We start from the raw sequence: 14006 nt of genomic DNA on the forward strand, positions 1-14006 counted from the left end.
TCCAGGCCCTGACAATTCTTTGAGTGAAAATTTTTTTCCTAAAATCTAATCTAAACCTGCCCTGGTGCAGCTTTGTGCCATTTCCCTTTGTCCTATCTCCTGTCACACAAAATTAAGGCAAATAAATCTGATCGACTATTAAACCTAACAGTTCTTTTCAGGAATGCAGACCCAAATAATGGTTTACCTAGCTTTCCTGGAGATAAAAACCAAACAACAAATCTAAATGCAGCTGAAAGAATTGCAACAGAGCTAGCAATCACTGCATCATAATAAAGATATTCTAAGAAAAACATCAGAGTTTGTAGAAATAAACAAGCCAAGACAAGGAATTAGAAAAAAAAATCAATAAATTATAATATTATCCTTGAAATAGGCCAACAGTACACAATGATATGTACAATTATAGAGATCAAAGACAATTACAACAAAACACACAAGAATTACCGTATAAAAGCAATTTTTCCCAATGTCGTGTAGCTCAAAGCACTCAAATACATTGATTACTTTATTTGAATACTCTAAAATTTCCTTGTTTAGAAATCTAAGCAAGGCATAAGGGAAACTGAGGCTAGTAAAATTACAAAAGCCCATATTCTGTTTGTTCAGAAAGTTTACAGGTCTGATGAATTCCTGCATAAGTTGAAGGAAGTGTTAATGACAAACATTTCTTCCTTTTCTAGCTATAAAATTTGGCCTTTTTTTTTTCCTTTTTAAGAGGACAGGTTTTGATATTGAGTCTTCTCAATAAATGATAGCAAAAATATCCATCTGCCAGGCAGTTCAATATAAATGTCCAGGCTTCTCATGTCCTCTTCACTGGTGGGAACTTGGGACAGAAGAATCACAGAGGTATGAAACCCCTTTTTCAAAGACAATTTTATTGACATTGATACTAAAATACCTATTTTATTTCTCAACACATCACAAAAGGTCAATTGCTTCCTTCACAGCTGTCTGAGAAAGCGGAGGTGATTCTTACTGGTTATCAAAGGATCGATATCACTTTTGCTTACGTAACAGAAATAATCAAAGCCCTGGAATGAGCAGTGTTGTGAAATGACAACACTCTCCAGTTATTACATTTAAGTAACATGTCAGCCTTGATCAAAAGATCATCTCTTCAAAGGACTAGGACGTCCATTAATAATTTTCTTTTACTTGCCCAGTCAGAAGATTGCAAGGAATTTAAACAAATGAAGATTGATGCTTGTAGGGAAAGGGTGTTCTTTATTTTTTACCATAAACAGACTTGTTATGTTAGGGTGCTGCTACATGTAACAACTGCTTTGCTTAATTAATTTTTTAGAATTCCCTTTGTGATCTGCATAGTAATCTCTGTCAAATATCATCACCATCAGAATGAATAGGTTGGTTTTGCCCTTTGAAAAATGTATGTTACCCTTAAAATCATACTTTTATCAGATAATAGAGATAATTAGTGTATTATCACACACAGGAGAAGTGTTTGAGAAATGGTCAGAACTCCTAAGAGATTCTCATTTCTTTCAGCATTTTGTAAATTCTCTTTGCTATTTTTGCACACAGTTTTACATAAAGCAAGTTTAGTCACGTAGTGCCAGTGTGTAATCTCTTTTTGGATAGGGATTTTAAGCCTCAAAAGGATGATTAGGAAAGTAGACACCTTAGAAATGCACATAGCACAGAAAACCTTGTCAGTTGGCTAAATCTGACTGATTGTCTATTTTCCAGTGCTTCAGAATCATCAGTACCACAAACATGTTTTTTAAAATTAATTTATTTCACCACTGCTGAAAAGAGGAAACCATCTTATCCCATGACAGCAGTATCTCTGGTTACGTAGCCTACCATTAGAATGGCTTTAATGTTTAAAGATCTCTCTAATCACTGCACCAACTTTTTGATCACTTGCAAACATCTATTCCAACTACAGTATCAGATTTTTGATAACTATGAACCAGAGGATGCTGAAGGGTTATAGGGTAGCAGTGCCAAATCAATCATGTGCATTTTATACATCACCTGAGCCTGCATTGTAAGTAAAAGGAACGTTATGGAGCAGTCAGTGGCATAACAACAAAAAGAACTTGGTCTTACCCTTAGTTTTCAAGTCGTTTAATACCTTTGATTCCACAGGCAGTATATCACTCACTAGTTTTATCTCAATATTTCGGGATGCCAGTTCAAGCAATTTTTCAAAAAGACGCTGACCCTGGGAAGACATTAAAGGAAAGAAGATGATGGAAGAGACAGGACTGTTCAAACAGCATATGAAAACATTAAAGATGCATGTTAAAACAAAAATGTATTGCACAACTGCTGAGTGAATATGTTCCTAGATATGGTTAAATTTACACTGACGGTTAGCAACTCATTTTTTTTTTCTTGGAGAAATGCTGTTTTAAGGCCAGATTGTGCAATACTACTGATGTCAGGTGACATTTAGAACATGAAGTGTCCATTTTCTATATGCAAACATGTTTTTACATTAGCTTTCTTCTAAATAATTGCATTCTGTTAAATCAGGATAAAAAGTTCAAGGAAAAAGGTTAATTACACTTATTCTGTATTGAATTTAAAAAAAAAAAATTCTAAGTGACTCCAACCATGGTACACAATGTTTTTAAAGTGTAAGCATGCTCATCTTCATTCAAGCTGTACCAGGAAGGAAGACAATGCTATTCCTTTTTACACTGTTACAATTTACTATTTGAGCCCTATTTCTAACACACAAAAACCAACCAAACAAAAAAGGAATACTGAACTAGATATTTTTAAAAACAGAAATCTTATTTCACATGAAAAAAAATTAAATCAATGCATTTTTCTGTATCCAAGAAACAAAGGAAAATTACAGCTTGCAATTGCATAGTAAACATTTAATTTTTAGATTCCGTATTTTAACTTAAAGAAAAATGCTTATTTAGAAGCATCTAAATACACAGTGTCAAGAATGAAATATCCAGTGTACTGTTACTGTGCTGTGTTACTACAGCGACAGTTAGAGACGGAGGTTTCCTTGCTGCCATTCCTACTTACTGCACCAGACACCAGTTACAATTAGTAGTCAAATACACAAATACTTAGGATTTGATCAGCTAACAAAGTGCCTGCCTACCTACTCAGCTCACTTTAGATTCATTATAATGCTGGCCCCAAGACAAAACTAAAAGAAAACAGCAACAGCCATACCAACTTTCAAACAAACAGGTAGGGAACAAAGTATTCCACAGATCCACGTCAGATGATTCTCTGTACTAGCCAGCACTCTAAAAAAATCTTTAAAGGATCTCTCTATTCTCCAAAAGTGGCCAATGCAAAAGCTGTGTGGCACAATGCTATCTGACATGGCTTGGGCTATCAAACATTGAGAGAAGCCCTCTTTCCCCCCACATCACACCTCAAGTGGCAAACAGTGGAGAGCCACCCTTTGCCCTGTCAATGCCTGCACAGACTGACACTTTGGGCCTTGCTGGGTCATGGAAAGTACTTCTTCACCATGTTTGCAGTACAGTCCTACTTTTAATATTCACTTATTTTTAACACGTGGCACCCCTCTAAAAAAATCACGATCCTGGTGGAGCAGAGGGGCACTAACCAGCATTCCTTTGTGCCCTAGTCCCTCCGGGAGTATCTCTCCTAAAAATGCTACAGACTGGCACTGGTAGGCTCCAGTTGAATCTAGGACCCACAACTGCTGTGCTGCTGTCCACAGAGTCCCCCAGTCCACACCTTGCCCCATCCCCTAGCTCCCTTGGGGTGACAGGCTCCTGACCTGCCAGAGCTCAGGCAGCTATAGACCCTGCTTCTTCTGCCTTCACCAAGTGGAGATACCACTATAGTTTAGAGTTTCATTACTTTTCTCTCTGCAAAAATTGAGTAGGAAAAATTAAGGAATAGAAGGCTTGTGGGACATAAATTCATTTTATATATATATATACATACATACATAAATATATTTGTATATGTATGTAGAAGCTGCTATTCAGAAAGGTTCTACATGTTGATTTAATTTACTAGGCAGAAAGACAAACAGAAGCACTTTTTTTTATGTTATCTATACAAACTGATTTTGACTAGAAGCGTAACAGAAAGCTGTAGCATACAAAAATAAACATGGAAAAACATTCTGAAAAATTGATGGAAATTGGTTTGCATTATCAATGTGAATTAATGTGTTAACTGTTCTAATGAAAAGCTGAGAAAACTAACTTCTAAAGCTGATAAAATAACTTGTTTCAGGGGATGGTTCTTCACATTCTTTTCCCCAAGGTAATTTTTTTTTGGACGTTATTGCCACTTCTTTTCTACCTGAATGAGATTTTATTTCCATATGATTTAAAAAGGCTTTGATAAACAAGCCCAGGCTGTCTGTATTAATTTTAGTTTGCACAAATAAGAATATGGCAGCATTTCCTGAGTTTTATCTGATCTTAGTATGCCCTGATGTGACCAAGAAAGTGTCCTTGATGGACCACCTGGCTGTCTCTTACAGGCCAGGCTGCCAGCTGACCAGTACATCCTACGAGTGGATAGATTTCTTGGAGTGCAGCCCTGCATTCCAATCAAGGCATCTCTGAAAATACACCTCTTTTCCCATCAGGGACACCACAAGCTGTGCTTTTGTAGTATCCTTTTTTGTCCAATTATGGTGAAACCTCAAATTGATAAACATTTAAAGCATCTTTAAGTAGTGATGGTTAAGAGTAGGAGTGAACTCACTACAAATACATGTGTTTATACAGGTAGACACAACGCATCACCTGGTGCCAGAACTGAGAAGAATACCTTCCATCTCATCTCTCAGCATCATCCCTCAGTGGGCATTCAGATGCTCACCAAGGCTTAGTCTAGATACTCTGAAAAACGATGAGGAATTCACAACTTGTTTTTAAAATCTGTACGTACTATAGTGAAGTAGGGTACTAGAAATTCTTCCCCCATTGTTAAAGAACCTGGCCTTCTTCCCCATTAATATTAATTTGAAACTCAGTTTCTATACTTTCTGACATGTTTACTCGCAATTTTACTGTTTTGTTCTATGAGAAGGAAAAAGACAGGACAGAAGGTCTGCAGAGTTTTGTCACTGCTGTCAGCACATTTGAAATGCTTCTGTTGAATACAAACCCTTCATGCCGTCATTCAGACCACATTCCCTTTGCAAGACAATGCCAGGCTGCTGCGCGACTACGTGACAGCGATCAGAATCACTTCTGTTTACTTGGCTTGTGAGGGCTGAGAAATAGTAGCAGCCAAGTGCCTGGAGCTGCAGAGTGCTACCTTATACCATATCTGCATTTTAACAAACGCCACCCTCAGAAATCTGCCTATCCTGATAAAATGTTCCCTGGCGCTTTCGCTGGCCAGTTTCGAAAAACGTACTGCAAGTGACAAAATAGGATCCAAAATCTATATATCACATGAACAAACTGACATTCTGGTGGCAGCTTTATGCTATCATTCATCTGAAATATCAATCCCAACTGTACCGGACACAGTCGCCCAGTGAATTTAAGAGAAACATCCCCCCTACTCTCCCAAGCCCCAGTAAAAACAAAACCATAGTTATTACTACCAAAAGGCCCTTGAATTGTCCCCAAAGCAATTTCTCAGCAGTCACTAGGGCAGACTGATTCTCGCCTGGCTGATTTCCCTTGCCTGCTGTTGTCTTTATCAGCATGTGCTCCTCATTAAACATAAAATAGGGGAGATACAGACACAAAAATGCTGTGTTTCTTGAAGTACTCTAAAATTAAATTATTGTGCTCTTCAGTGACTTAAAGTCCTACAGTTTAGACAATGCTTAGCTTTTCCACAGAAATAAAACCGGTTACTTCCAGAATTTTCTTCTGAAAATTCTACTAATATTTTTTAAAGTTGTGTTATGATCGAGCCTTTGCGTATATCTACAAAACATCACTAAAATCATAGCATGCTGGAAGAAACCAGTAGAGCAAATAAATCCAGCAACCCTAAATTTAAATTCTGCCATTTAATGCAGAACAGAGAAACTCAAAGGCTCTCCTTAAATTCTTTCAGCAAAACAGCTAATGAAAAGGGAGAGAACGTAACTTTTTGGAATTTCACTCAGAGTTTAAAAAAAATGTTTCCACTTTAAAAACAGTCTTTTTTTATTTTTCTAGGCTTCAGTTTGTACTGTCTGCATTGGGGAAATGCCGCTACCTGAAGAGATGTTTGTGTAAATGGGTGCTTACAGAAGAGACAATACACTGCAGTCTCTACAGCTGATGGCAGCCAATTTCTGTGCCGTAACTCTGGCAATGCAAATAAATCCTGGTGGTGTTAATTCTTGTTTGTTAAAATGAAATTTACTGGAAGTATAAAAGGCGAGGCCAAATTAAAGTTTCAAAACGTGAGATGAGCCAGAGGAAATGAATTAGGAAAATAATGAAATTGGCGTAATCTTACTTTCACCTCTCCCTTTGTTGAAAAAGAATTAAAAGCTGTCCTGAAAACTAAACATCTCTAAACATCAGATTGCAGAGGGGAAGTCACACATTCACATTCCAACAAAAAACTGAAAACCTCTGTATGCCAACTACCTTGCAACCTTGAAAACCCACACAGGTGACATCACCAAGTTGCTAAAACACATGGCTTTCTTCTGAGGAGAAAAGCAAGTGAGGAAAGCCTGATCAGCATTTTGCCAAAAAAATATGTGTTTACTTGACCACTGTGGAAGCCTACACAACATGGTAGCATCATCTGCTGTATTTGCATTTGAAGACTCCAATTGAAGACGACTTGAACTCAGATGTCTGAGTGCAGTGGTTGTAACCTGGACAGCTCAGTCAGAAGTGACAGTTTATTTAGATGTAGATCAACAAAACATTGGAGGCAATTAGGTAACATACCCACAAACAAAAATGAAGAGAAGTACAGCAGGTGGTTCTGCACTATTGTATATGTCCAAAACACATTTGGACAAGATGGACACTATGGATGATATGTATTGTGGCATATATGTGCATGTGTGTCTAAAAATTGCAGAATTCCTTGCTGTGTTTTTCATCAGTATGCATATTGGACATACATGTGTATATGTAATATATGTATGCATGCATGTACGTAGCTACATAAACTCACATACAGAGAATGTAGCTAAACCTTGTAACCAGTTAAGAAAAAGCGATCTAACCTGCTCAGCTTTTCTCCTTCAGAAATTCACATCTGTTGAAATGCTCTTGTAGAGAACCTTGCTTTGCAATGTGCCTTGAATATTCATAAAATGGAAATTGCTAGATACAGAGCAGGACGTGGGTCCATATGGAAAATGGTTATGCCCTCAGTTTCTGATAAAAAGAAGAATCATTCAAGGAACAAGTAGAACGAACTTACTAAGCACCATACTACCTGAAAGTTTTGCATCTCAGTCCCTTACTTTACATAATGCTTCTGCTATTTTGGGGCAAATATTCCTCAAATCAAATTGTAAAGACATGAGGACATTCGACTTATACTTCGGAAAACTACTAGATTACAACCATTGAATCTCCTCTGAAATTTCACTTTGATTTTACACGTGGAGAAAGCAGATGTAACAGTTTTCTCCCTTCCCTTTCACACACTAAGCTTTGTGTACATTCTCTGGGGCAGTGATTCGCTAAGAAACGCTTGCCTCTTGGCAATTTCTTTAGCAGTTAGACTGGCCAATAACAGTATAGTGCTTTAGCATGAATAGACAAGCTTGACAGAAAGATCTATCAGCTGTTCAGCCCATACTGCAGTACAAATGAGGAAATGACTGGAATATTAATTGCCTTTAAACAGAAGTAATTACTCACTTTTGTAAGACTATGAGCAGGCAGAAATAGATAACTAGAATAGAATATCATGAAAAATGTTTCATTTTTCTGGCTTTAACAGTGCATTTGAGGATGAAAGAGCACATCCAGCTCTTACATGTCTCCTCTTCCTTCGCCTGCTCTGACATTCAGCAATATCTTATAGTTTTTACTTTGCATGAGAATGTGGAACAGTGAATGGATTTGATGGTTAACTGCTGAAATCCCAATTTCCAGTTCGCTAATTTTATCCTCTGTTTAGGATTTGTTAGGCTCTGCTGGTTTTGAAGCAAATGACATGTTGAATTTTTTTGAGACAAAACATTTTTAAAAGAGTCATGCACATACCAATTCATACACATCCTAAAAACATCTAAAGCACTATCTATTTGAATTCATCTGCTTGAATGACAGTGCATGGGTTTGAAGTTTCTTAGGCAATAAATTTAAATAAAGCTTAGCTGCATAATTACTTTGTGAAAAATCTCAATATTTTGATACTCAATACATTTATTCACAAACCATATTCCAATATTTATAAGCATTCTAAAAGGAAGAGTTTGCACTACATTTTCCATTTGGCTGCTCACCTCAGATTTTCACTCCTTTAAATGGACACACAGCAGATTTATTCTGAAGTTAATGTATGCCATTCAACTAGGCTACAGCCTCTTCCAAAAGTGGAATTCAGCTCATGACTTGAAAACACAGGCTATTTGCAGTACTATCTGCAGCTGCTCAGAATACCAGTCTTTGTCTATTATCTACCAGGAGGCATACCCTTTTTTACGGCACAGCATTGATAGAACTAGAGAGGAAAGTGAAGAGTATATGACATAATATACTTAGAGTTGATCCTTACAGCTACCTGACTGTCATTTTAACCCCATTTCATGTCAGCTGAGTATCTTCTTTTAGCAAAGAATCCATTTGGAGGAAAAGAGGAGATAGGTTCAGCTCATCGGTTCTTTGATATCTTAGTTTCACAAGCAATACGAAATGGAAACTTGCCCGTACTGTGTTTCTAAGAGGATTGATCTCAAGAATAGTGTTTGTTGGGACATCATCTTTGTAATGCATGTCTGTCTCATTCACAATGATTTATAATTTTTCCTATCACTCTTAATTGTGGAAGTCTAGAACACTGCTCCCTCCCAAGATTTGTTTTGAAAAGGTACTAGACATTCTCTAGCACTACTTTTTTCTTCAAAAACGTAGTTCTGTCCATCTATTCAGCTGCTGAATCAATCCACAGGCTTGCTCTTATACTTCATCAGTTGCAACAAACAAAGTAAGTGTATAGATTTATGGATATTCCCAAATTAAAGATGTGTTAATATAGGTATAGATTGGCAAGTTTCTTAGGCTTACACAATGATATCCTTTCCTAAGATGGAAGCGACATGAATATGCGTTGGATGTGCTATCTAGACCAAGTGTGCCATCGCTCTCAGAAAACTGTTGTATTGGCAGGAAAACCCCCATAAGAAAATGTTTTTTGAGACTACCCAAACAAATAGGTCACCTACAGGGAAGGGCCATAGCTTTAAAAAAATTAATAGTGAAATAACAAGAACGGGTTGTTAAAGTCCCACCCTTAGGCTAGAACATACCTGGCATGCTGATGGATGACTGTGATTGAGGTCCCACTGGGAAGATACTATGTCAACAGACTTTTCAGCCATATTAAGCAAATTCATCCAGCCTTGGAAAAGAGACAAATGGGATGGTGCACTGTCTGAATAGTTGATCCCTTCAGGAATATTTTCCACAAGAGCAACCCTGAGAATAGATAAGGAAAAGAATAACCGCTTAACAAAAGCACTGTTCTTTATGAAAAAGTTCCAAATTGTAAAGAATGTCAGGTTTTGGGCCTGTGGTTCAACATCTGCTCCCAGAGGCTCTCAGCAGTGTGCCACCCCACAACTCACTCTAAAGTTGCAGTCAAGCTCTGCACTGCCCAAAACAATAAAATGTGGAAATGACCTACTGTTACTGCAGCAAAGCTAAATACATTTTTGAAGCTCTGAAAAATTAGCTTAAGCCTGGAAAAGTTTACTTCTTATAACACAGTGAGTGGGAAGCAGTCCGTAAGGTGAGGGGTGGGAAAAATGAAACAATCTTTTCTTGCTTTGTCAATCTCATCTTTGCATTTAATTTCTTTTTCTCTCTAAGCAAGAGATATACTCCCTGTCATTCTCTTTGGTCTGTTTTTACAGTTGACATTTTATTACATTGCAGTCTATCTATATGAAACCTCCCTTTCCAACCACTCTAAGCTACCTAACTTTTCCGGTGGTGTTCACCGGTGTAAGGCTCTAACTGGGATCCAGTGGTTAAGAACAGAATCATGTCCTTGTGATTTCCTATTCTTTTTGGAAGGCTCCTTGACCTTATTCTCTACATTACTCAAAACGCTTGCAAATTACATTACATACGTTCACACAGATCCAAGCAGCTAAACACACGAGAGTAAAGTGACAGTTCAAAATATGCCCCTCTGCTGCAGGGAAATGAGGTGTTGCATTTGGCATAGTGCCTCATTGCTAGATTTCATAATATTCCAGCAGATAAAGCTCCTCTCTATACTCAGTAGAGGAATATTAAAAATAAGCACAATTCAAACAAGTTTCCTAATTCTGTCTTTAGGTGAATAGATGAAATTCTCAGCTTATTCAAGTGGCATTTCTATGAGTGCCCCCAACATCTGCCACTTTCACTGTGAATCATACAAACCAGATTTAGGAAAGCTGTAGTAGGGACTTGGAGAATACAGCTTTTCATCGTATCCAAGTACATCAAGTATTTTCAGACTGTTTCTGTACTTATTAATAGCATTAATTATCAACTTCAGCACCATGAATATAATCTATAAACTTTTAAAAAAGTAAATCATAATACAACCTCTAGCGTAAATGAAAACTGTCCACTTTTTGACTTTTGAAAAACAGATTAGTGCAGCATCTTGTAATGGTTCAGTTCAACCTACAGGATTTTACAGGTATTCATAGAATCATAGAATGGCATGGGTTGGAAGGGACCCCAAGGATCATAGAGCTTCAACCCCCCTGCCACAGGCAGGGCCACCAACCTCCAGACCTGGATCTACACAAGGCTGCCCAGGGCCCCATCCAACCTGGCCTTGAACACCTCCAGGGACTGGGTATCCACCACCTCTCTGGGCTGCCTGTTCCAGCACCTCACCACTCTTTCTGTAAAAAACTTCCCCCTAATATCTAACCTAAACCTTCCTTCCTTTAGTTTTAATCCATTACCCCTTGTCCTGCCATTGTCTATCCTTTAAAAAAGTTGAATCCCCTCCTGCTTATAGCTTCCTTCAGGTACTGGAAGGCTGCAATGAGGTCCCCCCGCAGCCTTCTCTTCTCCAGGCTGAACAAGCCCAGCTCCCTCAGCCTCTGTTCGTCAGGCAGGTGCTCCAGCCCTTTAATCATCCTTGTGGCCCTCCTCTGAACCCTCTCCAACAATTCCACATCTTTCTTGTATTGGGGCCCCCAGATCTGGACACAGTACTCCAGATGGGGCCTCACGAGGGCAGAGTAGAGAGGGACAATCACCTCCCTGTCCCTGCTGGCCACCCCTCTTCTAATGGAGCCCAGGATGACATTGGCCTTGCGAGCTGTAAGAGCACACTGCTGGCTCAGGTCAAGTTTCTCATCCACTAGAATCCTCAAGTCCTTCTCAGCAGGGCTACTCTCAAGAAGCTCTTCTCCCAGTCTGTATCTGTGTCTGGGATTCTTCCGTCCCAAGTGCAACACCTTACACTTGGCAGTGTTGAACCTCATTAGGTTCCCCTGGGCCCACCTTTCCAGCCTGTCAAGATCCCTCTGGATGGCTTCCTTTACTTCTGGGGTGTTGACCACACCACTCAGCTTGGTGTCATCCGCAAACTTGCTGAGGGTGCACCCAATTCCATCATTGATGTCATTGATAAAGATGTTAAAGAGCACCGGTCCCAAGACAGACCCCTGGGGGACACCGCTTGTCACCGGCCTCCACCTGGACATAGACCCATTGACCACCACCCTTTGGCTACGGTCTGTTAACCAGTTTCTTATCCACTGGATGGTCCACCCATCAAATCCACATCTCTCCAATTTAGAGATAAGGATGTGGTGAAGGACTGTGTCAAAGGTCTTGAACAAGTTCAGATAGATGACATCGGTTGTCTTCCCTTTATCTACCGATGCTGTCACTCCATCATAGAAGGTCACCAGATTGGTAAGGCATGACTTCCCCTTGGTGAAGCCGTGCTGGCTGTCCCGGATCACATGCTCATCCCTCATGTGCTCCAACACGTCATCCATGAGGATTTGTTCCATGTTCTTCCCAGGCACAGAGGTGAGGCTCACCGGCCTGTAATTCCCTGGGTCTTCCTTGTTTCCCATGGGAGTGACGTGACCTTTTTTCCAGTCTCCAGGGACCTCTCCTGACAGCCACAACTTTTCAAGTATGATGGAGAGTGGCTCGGCAACCACATCAGCCAGCTCCTTCAGGACCCTGGGATGCATGTCATCCAGCCCCATAGACTTGTAGACATTCAGTCTCATGAGGCGGTCAAGGACTTGCTCTGCTCTTACAGTGGGGGGGGATCTGCTCCCCCAGTTCCCACCTAGAAGTCCAGGGATGCAAGGTTCTGGGACTTGAAAATTATGAGAATCCTGGCTGCCAGAGAAGACCGAGGCAAAGAACTCATTCAGTACTTCAGCCTTCTCCTCATCAGTTGCAGCCAATTCTCCTTTCTTATTTACCAAGGGGGGTACGTTCTCTTTGGCCTGTCTTTTCTGGCTAACGTACATGTAAAATCCCTTCTTGTTGTTTTTAACATCCCTCGCCAAGTTCAGTTCCATCTGCGCCTTGGCTTTCCTGATCCCATCTTTGCAAGTCCAAACAGCATCCCTGTATTCTTTCCAGGCTACACACCCTTGCTTCCAGAGCTTGTATTTGCCTTTCTTTTCCCTCAGTTTGACCAGCAGGTCCTTGCTTAGCCATGCCGGCCTCCTGCCCCTCCTGCCCACTTTCTTATTCAGAGGGACAGAGAGCCCTTGAGCTTTCACAGAAAGGCATCCTTAAAGAGTAGCTAGCTGTCCTCAACATTTCTGTCTCTAAAGACCACCTCCCAAGTGATCTTGGCCAACAAGTCATTAAATAGCCTAAAGTTTGCTCTCTTAAAGTTCAGTGTCCTGATCCCACCCTTCGCCAGGCCCACATTCCTTGAGATCGCAAACTCAACTAGGGCATGATCACTGCAGCCCAGGCTGTCTCCAACCTTAACACCTTTAATGATCTCCCCCACATTGGTGAGCACCAGGTCCAGCAATGCATCGCCTCTGGTCGGTCTATCCACTATTTGAACCAGAAAGTTGTCATCTACAGACTCCAGGAGTCTCCTGAACCTCTTGCAGCTCACTGTGTGGTTTTCCCAGCAGATGTCCAGGTGGTTATTTCAGAATATCAAGCATGTTTGTGAAGTTAACCCATCAAAATTCTGGAAATTAGTAGCTCAATAGTATAAAGAAAACACAGCAAGAATTGTGATAAAGTAAAGCTGTGGAAATTATCACATTCTTACTCTCCTGACCTGGCAAAAAAATCTCTCCTGAAACCATAACATTGTTCAGCCAGGTTTTGAATATCTCCAATATATCCAAGTTCAAAAATCTTAACATATTATATTTAGTATTAGAGCCCTGATCCAGGCAAGCACATACTAGCTTATTTCTGATGCAGTGATTTCACATTTTTTAGGTCCAAAGTAGGGAAAAATGCTGTATCTGTATATTATAAGCCCAGATTCCAGAAGCTGCTGGAAGCTGTACTTTGAAGTGTAATGCAGGAAGAGCTGCAGATGTGGCCCATTGGTGGGAAGTTACATTTGGGTACAGATACTATCAAGATATGATAAAGAAGTTGGGGTCTTCTTCCTGTTCCACAGGTTAAAATGATTTATCTACTCTAAGAAAGTAACAAGGCAAATTTACTGGGCAAAAGGAAATTCATCTCCCTCTTAAAAGAGCCCTTTGTGAGGGACAAGATACCACTCTGTAAGGAAGTTTGTCCTGACTCCAGGGATGAACTTGTTCTTCACTTGGAGATCAGCTCCCAACTTTTCAACCTGCATACCACTCAGCAGGCTCCAGCACTAAATAAGGAATGTGACTGCACAGCTCCTGCCGTTCTATAACCTGAGTTTGATTATGC

General features: G+C 39.8%; 1 protein-coding gene across 2 annotated transcripts in view; it reads right to left on the minus strand.

Annotated features, from left to right (window-relative positions):
- Positions 1-14006, minus strand: part of PLD5 (phospholipase D family member 5) — a gene marked incomplete at both ends in the record, with an annotated part of 192144 nt that overhangs the window by 66138 nt on the left and 112000 nt on the right. For both annotated transcript variants that reach the window (XM_084262198.1, XM_084262199.1), the window contains 2 exons: positions 2080-2194; positions 9401-9569. In XM_084262198.1, the coding sequence (XP_084118324.1) occupies positions 2080-2194; positions 9401-9569 (284 nt within the window). The remainder of the gene's footprint in view (positions 1-2079; positions 2195-9400; positions 9570-14006) is intronic.

This window comes from Gallinula chloropus (genome assembly GCF_964237585.1).
Source record: "Gallinula chloropus genome assembly, chromosome: 3".
Taxonomy (NCBI): Eukaryota; Metazoa; Chordata; class Aves; order Gruiformes; family Rallidae; genus Gallinula; species Gallinula chloropus.